The sequence below is a fragment of the Ruditapes philippinarum genome, unplaced genomic scaffold (assembly GCF_026571515.1).
Source record: "Ruditapes philippinarum isolate M1 unplaced genomic scaffold, ASM2657151v2 ctg18132_1_1_1_1, whole genome shotgun sequence".
NCBI classification, from domain to species: Eukaryota; Metazoa; Mollusca; class Bivalvia; order Venerida; family Veneridae; genus Ruditapes; species Ruditapes philippinarum.
Window position 1 is genome coordinate 1 of NW_026855683.1, and position 13,864 is coordinate 13,864.

Genomic DNA, 13,864 nt, shown 5'->3' on the forward strand with positions numbered 1-13,864 from the left:
TCAAAGAATTTAATTCCATGCAGAACTCTGGTTGTTATGGCAACCAAAAGAAAAAAACTTTAAATATCTTCTTTTAAAAAGCCAAGAGCTAGAGCTTAGATATTTGGCATGAAACATCTTCTAGTGAGTGTCTACCAAGTTTGTTCAAATAAAAACCCTTGGGTCAAAATTGGCCCCGCCCCAGGGGGTCATTGATTTCCCTATATGCATATAGTAAAAACTTAAAAATTCTTCTTTTAAAGAACCCAAAGAGCTAGAGCTAAGATATTTAGCATGAAACATCTTCTAATGGATGTCTACCAAGTTTGTTCAAATAAAAGCCCTGGTGTCAAAATTGGCCCCGCCCCAGGGGGTCATTGATTTTCCCTATATACATATAGTATAAACTTATAAAAATCTTCTTTTAAAGAACCCAAAGAGCTAGAGCAAAAATATTTAGCATGAAACATCTTCTAATGAAGTTCTACCAAGTTTGTTCAAATAAGTGCTCTGGGGTCAAAATTGGCCCCACCCCGGGGGTTATTGATTTTCCTTTTATGTGTATAGCAAAAACTTAAAAAATCTTTTTTGAAAAAAAAAAACAAATAGCTAGAGTTTAGATACTAAGCATGAAACATCTTCTAGTGAGTGTCAACAAAGTTTGTTCAAATAAAAGCCCTGGGGTCAAAATTGGCCCCGCCCCGGGGGACATTGATTTTCCTTATATGTGTATAGCAAAAACTTAAAAATCTTCTTTGAAAAAACCCGAATAGCTAGAGTTTAGATATTAAGCTTGAAACATTTTCTAGTTAGTGTCTACAAAGATTGTTCAAATAAAATCCCTGGGGTCAAAACTGGCTTTGCCCCAGGTGTGTCATTGTTTTTAACTATATGTGTAAAGAAAAAACTTGAAAAAATCTTCTTTTAAAAAACCCAACGAGCTAGACCTCAGATGTTTAGCATGAAACATCTTCTAATGGGTGTCTACCAAGTTTGTTCAAATAAAAGCCCGGGGGTTTAAACCTGCCCGCTCCTGGGACCTATATACAGGTGAGCGACTTCAGGGCCATCATGGCCCTCTTGTTTTTTTTTGTGTCTCATAAAACGTAAATCATAACATGTTTTTGTTAAATATTGATAGATAAATAATGAAAAATCTTCCAATATGCAAGTTTATAAGGGACATCTTGGTTGAAATGTGGCACTAACTTTCATAAGCCATATATTCTGCTAAGCCATGTTTCTTCTTTGCCAAGCAGAAATAGGGTCTGATGTAAAAATGATGCATAATGTTGTTGATTAACTTTTTACAGCAATGGGGAAAAAGTTTAATGAGCAATTTCGAAAGTGTTGGCGTTATACCACTGACTTTTGGGAGACATTGACCAGGTTTCTATGGAGACTGGCAGAAATACATGTATTCAAAGTTGTAGCCTTTGTTATCATCATGGCGACAACACATGAGGTTTGTTTTGTGTGTTGTTTTAGAAATAATTAGCACAAGATGAACTTCAAAATATTATAGTTATGGTTAAATTGTTAATGGTTTTTAATGTCTGTTAAAATCATCTTTTTCACACAGAACAAAAAATCCATAGTTTTTGCACTACAAACATCAAAGTCAACATTGGCACAAATTTTCATCATAGGGAAATTATATGACAGTTTACAGTAATTTTATTTGACTAATTTTTGAATATTTCATCAATGATATTTGAAATACAGAACCGGATTTAATTTTACCATATACATGTATCCTTATCATTTTCCTAATAAATTTTTGACTGTCCGCTATACATGTAAATACAAAGAACAAGATAAAAAGATGGAAAACCAGAATGTCTTTATTAGAAAACATGTATAATTAATAATGTATTTTGTTTTTCCAGGTATCAGCTGTTAGTGCTGTGTATGTGATTTTATTAAGCATATTCCTGCCACTGACAGGCTGTCAGTTTCTGCTGTCACATCTAGCTCAGTTCTGGACAGCTCTTGTACTACTAGCTAAGATGATCTACCAACTTGGACTGGTGGATAACAGTAGATGGCTGTCTAACTGTACTGCTGTATGTATAATGTATACTCTCATATCATATTCAAACAAATTTACTTTATCAGTTACATCTTTTTGAAATTTTATTTTTTAGCTCACCTGAGCACATATAGTTCAATGATCTGCTATTTGGACAAACTATTTAGAGTCAGCATTTATAAACAAGTGCTACTGAAACTTGCTCATTGTGCCAGATTTAAGGAAATTCCTTATTTATACTTCTTTCTTAACCAATTTGTATCTTTCATATAATTTTTGAAATAATAAAATAATAAAGTCACAGCAATAACACGTATAATATCATTTTTTTATTTTTCCAACGTTTCGGCAAATGTATGCCTTTTTCAAGGTAAATAAATAATATTATAGCATAAAATCGGCTATTTTTCCCTCTTTTGCCCATGTTATAACGGGGCCAAAACCATGCGTTAACATAGTCACGCGCTCTTGTTATAGCCCGGTTTTACCTATGCGCAATACATACAGGGCCCAGTAAACAAACAAAAATGACGATTTGGCCTGTTTGCCAGAGTCATGCTCTTTTGTTTTATTGGAATTATTAATTCGAGGGCCCCAGTCGCATAACGGCGAGCAGCATTCAAGTAATTATGCCGGCAATACGGCGTATAGACATCGCCGCTTTATCTTGGTTGTCGCCCTTTCTTAGAAACGGACAGTTGTCAATGTAAAACAAATAGAATCTGTCATTCAGTTAATCCCCGATTAACTTACAAAAATGGAAAGCACAAAATGAATATAAGAAAACGTTGTTTTATTGATGTTTATATTGATAAATGTTCTGTATGTTTCTTTGAGAGAATAATGATTTATGCCTGATTTTTTTTTAACTTGCGTGCTTAAAAAAAACCGATTCTGAAATTGAATCTGATGTCACCAATCTTTTTCCTACCGCCAATCTGTTATCATTCTAGGAATTTCTGAGGCGCCTGTTTTGTCTTGGGTAGAGTTATGTTATGCTTTTCTTAAGTTAATATATCTCCAAAGTTAAACTTTGTTAAATCAATTAAAATTCGAAATTTCGTTCGGTTCTCAAGTTGTTGGCCCCGGAAAAAATAAAACGCATACGTAAAACATGTAGAGTTGGATAAAAACCGTTCAAGCACAAGGATTTAATGTTTGTGTTTTATATATAATATACATCGTGAATCTGTTTAAAATTTTATGCTATAATAGCGTCAACGCACGTTTATTTCGTGTTATAAAGTCTGCAGAGTCCCTCGGAACTGTTGGAGCCCTCGCCCTACCGGGCTCGGGCACCAACCGTTCCTCGGGACTCTGCAGACGTTATAACACGGAAAAACGTGCGTTAACCCTATAATAATATCAACGGACGTGACGTCGTAATTTTACAATAAACGTCACGCCCACTTTAGCGGAAAAACGAACAAATACGAACAATTCCAATTCATGATAAAAGAGATAAGTGCACCAAACAAAGCATCAAAATATAAAAACGACACAATAGATATCGGATTAATAAATACGAATATTTCCTATAGGGTTTAATTATAAAAAATGATAATAGGAAAAAACGAATATCTATGTGGCGTAATTCTAGCATTTGTAGCGTGGATTGATATTTAATGAATTATTTAATTGAGTATAACAACTTTGTGTTCATTCCTTCTGGAAAATGAGTTTTTAGCTTATGAATCCAAAATGTTTCTTTGCACAAACGATCTAAAGTATTGTAAACAACATCTATGGGCATAAATGAAAAGTCGGTAAAATTATGATCGTCCTTATTAAAATGATTTGCAACATTTTTTTTTTTTTTTATATAATTTTTGAGACATACCAGATTGTTCAATTGGTTGGTAGTATGAAAAACCAAGTTAAAGGTCAGTGGGTAACAATTGCACTGGTTTGGATTAATCAGAAAAGAAATGTTTTGTTTCTATGGATATAAATGTTTTGTTTTATTTCAGGGTAATATGTCAAATGAGGCACCATTTAAAGGAGAGATAGATAATGCTCACTGGGCTGGCATGATGAAAACATCAGATGTTTCATACTATCTTAGGGTAAGTTCTTGTATTTATTGTAAAATTTAACAAAAACTGATGTTATTTTATAGGCATGACCATAACATTTTAAGAAATAAGTTTGTATTATTGCTGATGGCAGTTTAGGACTATTTCTGATTTAATACATATTTTCATGACTATATTAATACAGTATATACATGTATTTTGAATTTTACTGATGCATTTGTAGCAATATTTCTTACCTGAAAGCAATTTCAAAAACTATATTTAGAGCATTGGATTTGTAAGCCAGGGGTTGGTCCTTGTGTGAGGTAATATTTTTTTTGTGACAGATCTCTGACATAGAATGTAATGGTCATTTATCTCATGTCATTGATTCAGATATCATATAGGATAAGTAGTCATTTACTTGCAGAGTAATTGGTACTTACTGCATAGTTCTCCAGGAATACTATAAATGTGAAATATTTTGTTTTCAGAATTATATTGAAATACATGTCTTGTTAATTCTAGTGTAAAAATTATATTATTAGATATATGAAATGTATGTTTTCAGAGCTACATCTTTTTACAGTAAACTTCACTTATAGCGAACACGGTTATAGCGAACTTCCGGTTATAGGGAACAATTTATTTTGGCCCGAATTTTGGCCTTCTTAATTTAATATAAAAATATATGGTTATAGCGAACACGGTTATAAGGAATTATCGCTTATAAGGAACTCATTTCTTAGTCCTAATTTAGTTAATAGTACAGAAAATTACACTTTTATAACGAACTCCAAAATATTGGCTATCCGTAAATAGATCCCGCATTTTCAACTCACGGATTAATACTCGGGCGAATGTACCGTTGTATGTACTTCAATACATCTATTCAAATGAATTTGTATAATTTTCTATTTTGGATATTTTTAGCATGAGCTCTTTTCACCAAGATAAAACGGTTATTTATTTATTTTCTTCAATAGTTTTGCTCAAATAAATAAATTATAATAATTTATAATCGGTTTTCAACATAATCATGCATGCTTGCAAGCATGATCCATTGCAAACTGCAAAGTCACCCTTAAATTATAATAGAAGATATTCAATATAAAAGGAAGGAAAAATCGAAAATCTTGTTTATTCTCAATCATGGAAAGAAAACGAAAAAAGTTTAGAAACAAAATATTATATTTTATGAGAAATTGAGATAAGGAGTAAAACGAAAACTGAAATAGCAATGATTTTCGAATTCCAAAAAGTACGCTCTCGGGTAGTGTGTCTAAAATATAAATAAATGACTAATATTTCTATTTCTTAATCAAATTCTCTTCAAAAATGGCGGACAATGGTAAACAATCAGTTCGTTATATGTAAATCTGTTCGCTATAAAAACTCCTGATACAACGAACTAATTCGCTATATGCTTACAAGGAACTCCGGATATAAGGAACAGGTTTTGAATGTCCCAGTGAGTTCGTTATAAGCGGAGTTTACTGTATTATGTATATTAGATTGGATAATACATTTATTAAGATTATTTCTAATTTGAAGTAAATGTTATTTACAGAACTACATTGGTATATTATTGATCCTGGTGTTTGAACGTATAGTGGTATATCATCAGTGTCAGTACTACCGTCATCCAGACGTCCAGAAACCCAAGACGGGCATCATCTTCTCTGATATCACAAGGCATGAAGCAGATAAAGGCATTGTGGAGTGTCTAAAATATTTTCTCAACTATTTCTTCTATAAATTTGGCTTGGAGGTTAGAAAAAATTTGTTCTTATTCACAGTTGTGGTGAAATCTTTGAAATATTTTCATTTAAACAGTAAATGTGAAATGTTAAATGATTGGAAAATTGATTAATTTCATTTTCATTCTATCAAAAGAGATTCAATGGTGACTTATTTCTCTTTTGCATGATATCTGATAATCTTTATTATGTAAACTGGTTTAGAGTGTAACCAGGATGATAGTGTGTATCAATATTTGACATATTTTGTTAATTTTAAAGATGGTCACAAAATAAAGTATTGAATTTAGAAAGTTAAATATTTTTTTAAAATGGAGCATTGAATGTTCTTTATTACTTGACAAAGATTGCTTGACTGATTTTTCTGAAAGGCATATAAAATTTATTATGTTCTTGTATAATATTTTACAGGTATGTTACATAATGACAGCAGTGGCAATAAGTGTACGAGTGGATGCCATGTCTGTTCTGTATGCCCTCTTACTTGGTATCTTGTTACTGCTCAGCAGACGGGCAAATGCTCGATTGTGGCCGATATACACCATATTCCTTGTAATACTACTTCCTGTACAGTTCCTCTCAGCACTCGGTCTACCTCTTGGCTTCTGTTATAGTAAGTGTTCATCGATGAATTTATTGTTAAAGATTAAGTATAAAACTGTTTATTCTATCTCAGGTGTTAAGTAAACCATAAATTAGGCTTCCTGTTCTAATCAACTGGATTCAGATTAGAAAATGTCATTGTGGCTTGTAGTAGTGTTCAGATCCCTTATCATTGTCATTCTAACAGAAAATGATATTTAGAGACAACAAGGAATATATGAATGTCTCATATTAGCATTCTGATCTGTGTTTTTAATATGCCAAAGTAAATTTGGTAAAACCAGAATTGCAGAAGAGTCAAGGATATTAATCAATCTAGCAAATTTCTTCATCAAGGGTCTCAAATAATGTCCCTTTATCAAATACAGCCTAATAACATTTTAGCAATAAGACCTTAAGATAATTTCCTCGAATAAAAAAACTCAGTGTTCATAGCAAAATTCAAACTCACAGTGGTAAGTGGCAAATGGTTTTAAGTGAGCTACTTTGACCACAGACATACTCTGTTATATCTTCACCAAATTCTGTATTGATATTTTGCTTAATTGCTTATACATAGAATTAGGAAAATCCTACAGTTTAATCTTTTATCTATAGGATATCCGTGGGATGGTCGATTCTGGATGTTAAATGACAATCAAGGGGAGGAGCTAGAGCTCTGGTTTTATCTCCCGGACTATCTTAATCCTCCAAACTCATACAAACTCATTGCCGACTTCTTCCAGCTTCTCTTTGTATGTCTGCAATGGCGGGTATTCAGGAAAGAAATGAGCCAGAAAGAAGATGAAAAAGATGGTGGCAACAATGAAGATATAACCCCGGAAGTGGAAGCTAAAATGGAGATTCCTGTTGACGATTTCACCACCAAAATATCGTAAGTTCTTCAGGAAGTTTATAAAATCGAGTCTTTCCATATTAAATAATATAAGACTTATATTGATGATAGGAAAAAGATATTTGTGTAATAAGAAAGAAACTTATAATCAGAGAGTATTTAATATTTTCTATCTTTGAACTATCTCTGTTTTCTTCCTGAATAGTCACTACTGTATAATCAGAAATTTTGTTTCACGGTTTAAATTTTGCTAATTTTGCAAATTGAAGAATTACGTGAAAATAAATGTCATCTTAGAATATAAGTATCATATATCTTTAGAAGAATAGAAATTCACGAATGTTTCACCATGTGTCTTAAATATTGATTTCACGAAATTTTTGCCTCACAAAAATATCTTATTTTACAATACATTTTGGTTAGAATAATTCTGTTGTTTTTTTGCGACTTAAAATTTTAGGAAACAAAAGTCATTGTTAAGATATATAAATGTTAAGAGATAAAGTAATTGATTTAAGGATAATAATGTTTTTTTAAAGTTATGATATATCTACAATATTTATTCTACTTGTTTATGCTACCTCTCCTAGTAAATTGAGTAGTAGTCTAAGGTAGAACCACATACTTGCTTTTTTTTTTACTTCTTCTACTCTTTCTTGTTTACTATAATTATAAATCTTTATTTGCTTGAACTGCAATGCTTTGCAAGTTATGTGTCTTTATGTTTTTATTTTACATGTATATTGACAAAACTAAACGAGAAGGGAGGTTAAAACAAACAATATCTGACATAGCAACAACATACAGTAAATATTGTTGCCTACCTGACCATGTAAACAGTAAATATTGTTGCCAACCTGACCATGTAAACAGTAAAAATTGTTGTCAACCTGACCATGTAAACAGTTAGAAACACCTTCAAACATTGTCAAGGACATTTAATACCGCTACATGGGCCCCGTGGGTGATAAAGATTCACTTAAACATTTAGCCCTAGATATGTTGAGGCCTTTAATACTCCTTCAGTAAACAAAACAGTACTCCTTCAGTAAACAAAGCAATGTTTTTGAACCTTACACAGATGTTTATTTGAACGATTGGTTCATTGTGCCAATGGGTTTTTCTTTAATTGTTTAACTCTAGCAAAGGAGTTATGGCGTTTCAATGACTTGATTAAAATTAAGGCATTCTATAAACTACTCCATAAAAGTATGAAGGGAAGAGAGGAAAGTTGTGTCTTCAGGTCACAATTTCAGTTTAAGAAATTAAAAATGCTAAAATGTACACAAGTTCTAATTATACAAAACATAATGTTAATATAAAGTTGATCAATGCTTACTTTGCCGCAGTCTTGTATTATCAACATCTTCTGTTGATTTTTTTTTTGTGTAGTTCTGTGTTAGAAGTTTTCTCTACACATGTTATGTCTGTGTGTCTATGTATCTGTATATACACATATAAATTATGTGTTTTTATTTCATCTTAATAATTTTATGTCCAATTTGCATTGCTTATCTAAAATACAGGGTTGCTTTCAAATTAATTTTGTATTTATTGTTAATTTCATAACAATATTATTCAAATATTCAAGAACATATTGAACATGGTTTGGTTTATTTTTCCTCACAGACAGAAAATGCATCACAATATTGGCTTTGTTGAAGTAAAGTTTTGATATATGATGAAATAGAACTTCCAGGGAAGTTTTCATATATTGAATACACTGTCAATCTGTTGTATGACTAAGCATTAACCCTGGAAACCTTTAACTTTCTAGAACCAAAAGTGATTAGTCTATATCACAGGCCAACCTGTACATCCCTACAGTCTGACTAGGCTCTATACTTGTAGCTGACATTTAACTTTAAATTTAGATGTTGGTTTCCCTAAAAAAATAATAGGTAGCTCCAATCAATAAACGGGACAAGTCCATTTAAGAAATTCAGCATGTAAAGGGTTAAGACTACACAAACATTCATGATTTCACAGACATAGTAGGGGTAATATGTTTGGCTGTCTGTACCCAAAACTACATCCCCTCTGCAAGTTGTTACTTTTTCCAATATAACCATATGAAATTTGCTATCTAGATATCTAGATCAAAATATTTGTGTCTGAAATTCTGATAAACTTCATGTACTTGTAATATATAATGATATATCCTGTTAAGTTTTTGCTGTATTAATTACCATTTAGTGTGTTTAATATACTAAAGAGGTAGGTGAATAACAGTGACTATTTCTAGTTATTTACTTAATTTACTTTTTGTTTTTAATTTATTCTTCTGAATTGTTCTGTTATTGTTCTGTTATTTTCTCTCTTTATTTTGTGTTATTTCTGTCTTCACATGTTAGAGCGCATGGACCAATGTTACGGAGGTATAATTTTAGTTTCATTCTTGCCATGCACACCGGCTGCTTTATCAGATCAAATCTATCCTCACTAGTAATCCAGATGAGACGGCTTTTTTATCCCCCCCAGAAAATAAAATTAATTATCATCAAACTGAAAATCACCCATTTACATTTGTCATCTAAGTTAAAGTGTTCAAATATTTTGATCTTAATTCTTTTTTTCCAACAATAAGACAATATTTTGACAAAAATTTAATTATCTATGTTTTTTTTCCAAACTTTTTGATAGAAAGTTTCCTATGAACAATTAGAAAATTAGATAACAAATGAAGAAATTTAGATCTAAGTTGTCAACCAAAAATATTTTAGATATTAAAGAATGTTAGAATTAAAAGGCATTACTGTATTATATTAATTTCAATCTTTTTACATAAATATTTTTATTAAATCTGTAACATTTTATGAAATACTTGCTTGATAATTTTTTTTTTTACATTACTGTACAGTTGATCATTTTAGTTGCGAAGTTTTTCATCAGTAGTTAATGTGATCATCATTTCGTTTGTGTTAATTGTGAATTCATTGTATCTTATCATTCACCTGTCCTAACTGCTTTACACAAGACACATCCTGATAACAAGGTGGCATACCACGTGGTGTATGACATCATTTTTAGCTCGACTATTCGATAATAAGTAGAGCTATTGCAGTCACCCGAGCGTCGGCGTCGGCGTAACCACTTATGTAAAAGTTTTTGTAATAGTTCAAATATTTTCAAAGTCCATAGACATATGGCTTTGAAACTTTGCACACTTGTTCACCATCATGACCCCAACCTGTAGACAGGAGGAGGTAACTCTATCAAGCATTTTGACAGAATTATGCCCCTTTTTCGACTTAGAATTTACGTTAAAGTTTTTGTAATAGTTTAAATATTTTCAAAGTCCATTGACATATGGCTTTGAAACTTTGCACACTTGTTCAACATCATGACCCCAACCTGTTAACAGGAGGAGGTAACTCTATCAAGCATTTTGACAGAATAATGCCCCTTTTTCGACTTAGAATTTACGTTAAAGTTTTTGTAATAGTTCAAATATTTTCAAAGTCCATTGACATATGGCTTTGAAACTTTGCTCACTTGTTCACCATCATGACCCCAACCTGTAAACAGGAGGAGGTAACTCTATCAAGCATTTTGACAGAATTATGCCCCTTTTTCGACTTAGAATTTACGTTAAAGTTTTTGTAATAGTTCAAATATTTTCAAAGTCCATTGACATATGGCTTTGAAACTTTGCACACTTGTTCACCATCATGACCCCAACCTGTAAACAGGAGGAGGTAACTCTATCAAGCATTTTGACAGAATTATGCCCCTTTTTCGACTTAGAATTTACGTTAAAGTTTTTGTAATAGTTCAAATATTTTCAAAGTCCATTGACATATGGCTTTGAAACTTTGCACACTTGTTCACCATCATGACCACAACCTGTAAACAGGAGGACGTAACTCTATCAAGCATTTTTTTTACTATCAAGCACTAAGAATAGTCGAGCGTTGCTGTCCTACCGACAGCTCTTGTTAAAGTTAAAATCCAGAAGATAAAATTGCTATAAACGTTCAATTTCTTCATCAATTTTTATGCAATTTAGATGATGCTAAGTTAGGCCACTGTGCCACTTTCACGGTTAAGGTTGCCAACTTCAACCCTGTGGGTTTGAATCCCATCACAGAGTTTGGATTCTTTCATCACACGTTTAGGTCAAATTTTATTTCCATCTCACTAAAGACTGTTGAAGATCTATGGATGGGAAACTATTTTCTGATTTATATACACAGTATGCCATTCAAATTGATGCTGAAATAGAATGATAACAGAACTTTTGCTCCCCTCCCTGAATGGTGGCAAAAAAATTCTGCTTGTGATGTCATAAGTGATGTCATGTACCACATGGTATGACCACCTTGGATAAGATACCAGCTTCATTCCCTTACATAAAATATTACATAGAAACATGTTTAATATAAACTGTTAAATACTAGATTATAGTGTTCATTCTTTCATAAAAAGTTTCATATTCTTGTTACAGATAATTCATTTACAATGTAGTATATAAATAAAATCATGATTTATAGTTGTATGTAGCATCTGAAAGGAAGATATAGATTTATCAAAATAGTATACCGTATGTAAGAATTAATCTGAGTGAGATTTTAAGACTTAGTGCTGGCTTAATAATTGGTAAAATGTATAATTATACAAGATGTTTTTTGAGAAAATTAACAACTTACTTATTGACAAGTATAGTTTGGATTGTTATACATAAAAGAAAACTACTAATGCTTTGAAGTTACTGCAATACTTGCTTAAGTTTTTAACTTCTTATGTGATATTATTGTACTCACTTTAAATGTAAAAACATATATAAAAATATTTGTGTAAAAATGAAATTTATTAATTTATAAACAACATTGTAATGATACTTGTGCTCTTATAATAGTTTTGTACATTTTTTAGGTCATATCTGGACGTGATAAAGAATTTCGTTTTTGGTTACATGTTCTGGGTGACTTTAGCGATCGTGTTTATTGCCGGCACTACCCGCATTAACCTGTTTAGTATGGGTTACGTTATAGCTGTCTTCTGCTTTATGTGGTTCGGCCAGGAGTTTCTCATCAAACCTCTACGAAAACTTGTCAGGGCGTAAGTTTTTTTTTTTATATTTTATATTTAGTTTGAATACAAATAAAGCAAAATTTAACATAAAACTCTGCTTTGAAATGATTTCTTTACTTCCTAATTTTGATGATGATTTATGATGGAATAGTTGACCCTGGTGGTTACTATACCAGAATTGCAGTGTAGTCTTATTAGTGGTCAGTAGGTAATGGAGAAAATTGTTTGGTTATTTTGAAAACTGCCCTAAACAGACCTTTTTACAATCCTATTATTGCATAGTATAGAATGTTGCATTTTGCTTATGCGCATTCTGTGTAGGGCAAAAACACAACTTCTACTATATTTCTATGTAGCCTGATGCTCTTTTTTGCCCTACACAGATTGCGCATGCGCGTGAAAATGCTACTTCCGATCGATTTTACATAGGAACGGGCTGTGTTGTAAAAAGGTCTTTAATGGTTATAATTTGTGTGGTTGTAAGGTGGCATTTTACTTTACTACTGTGCTTTTGTGTAACATTCCATTTTTAGAGCTTAAATGATAAAGGAAAAAAGTCTTGAACCAGGATATCTGACACTATGATGCACTTTTACTTATAAAAAAGAGTCACTTCATATACAGACATTTACGGGTAGAACATAGAAGACAATTTGTTTGTTGTCAAGCTGTCATACTTTACTTTGCTTTTCTACTGAACAGATTTCTTAAGAACTGTTAAAATGATTTTGTTAGAGAGATTTTTCATACACCCATTGCTTTGTATAGAAGCTGTTTAATAGATATCTTACTTCCCTCTACAGTAACATGCTGTATTTGGATTTGTTTGAAGTATAAAATTCTAGTGGCGGATTAAGTTACATACAACTGTACTGACCATCATTTAAGCTTATGTTTTGAATTTAACAGCCACCGGAAAATCTTTGCACCACCGGGATAGTGGCAAACTTCACTACCATTTATAATTGCCCTAAACACTTAAAAATCATTTCATCTGATAGATTTAATGTTAATTATAAATAATTGACTTCATTTGAAACTATTTTAAATTTTTTTCTTATCAAAAATTGTATTTTAAAAAAAAATTCCGGGCGGAAATTCATGTATTCCGCCCGGAATTATGCTGTCCGGCCGGAATTTACTTATATTCCAATTGGAATTTTTTCCAACATTATTATTTATTCCAACGGGAATTTCAATTTTTCCAGCAATGCTTAAACTATGAAAATAACCATTCATACATCCTTTAATGACTTTCTGACTAGTTTTGAAGAACTTATTCTCTAAAATAAAAAAATCCCATTTTGAAAGCTGGAAAAAATTCCGACTGGATTTTTACAGAAAAATTTAAAAAAGCATAAAAGCGATAATAATTAAAGGCAAATGATAGTTTTCGATAGAAATTAACATAATTATACACGCTGAATTACCAATAAGGTGCTTTGAAAAAAATGAAAATCCGATTGGATTTATTTCCAATTATTTTTGTTGGAAAAAATTCCAACTGGATTTTTTTCCAATAAAAGTTATTGGAAAAAAAATCCAACTGGATTTTCATCAAATGATTCATTTTCAAATTATTTTACAGTTATACATTTGATTTTCT

At 31.6% G+C, this 13,864-nt stretch overlaps 1 protein-coding gene across 1 annotated transcript; it reads left to right on the top strand.

Annotated features, from left to right (window-relative positions):
- Positions 1-1,293: 1,293 nt before the first annotated feature.
- On the top strand, positions 1,294-12,285 carry LOC132744094 (piezo-type mechanosensitive ion channel component 1-like; the record flags this gene model as incomplete). The annotated part of the gene is made up of 8 exons (XM_060732708.1): positions 1,294-1,444; positions 1,869-2,045; positions 3,982-4,077; positions 5,597-5,797; positions 6,198-6,399; positions 6,987-7,263; positions 9,579-9,602; positions 12,100-12,285. Coding segments are annotated over exons 1-8 (1,313 nt in total), but the record flags the coding sequence as incomplete, so codon positions are not given.
- Between the last annotated feature and the right edge of the window lie 1,579 nt (positions 12,286-13,864).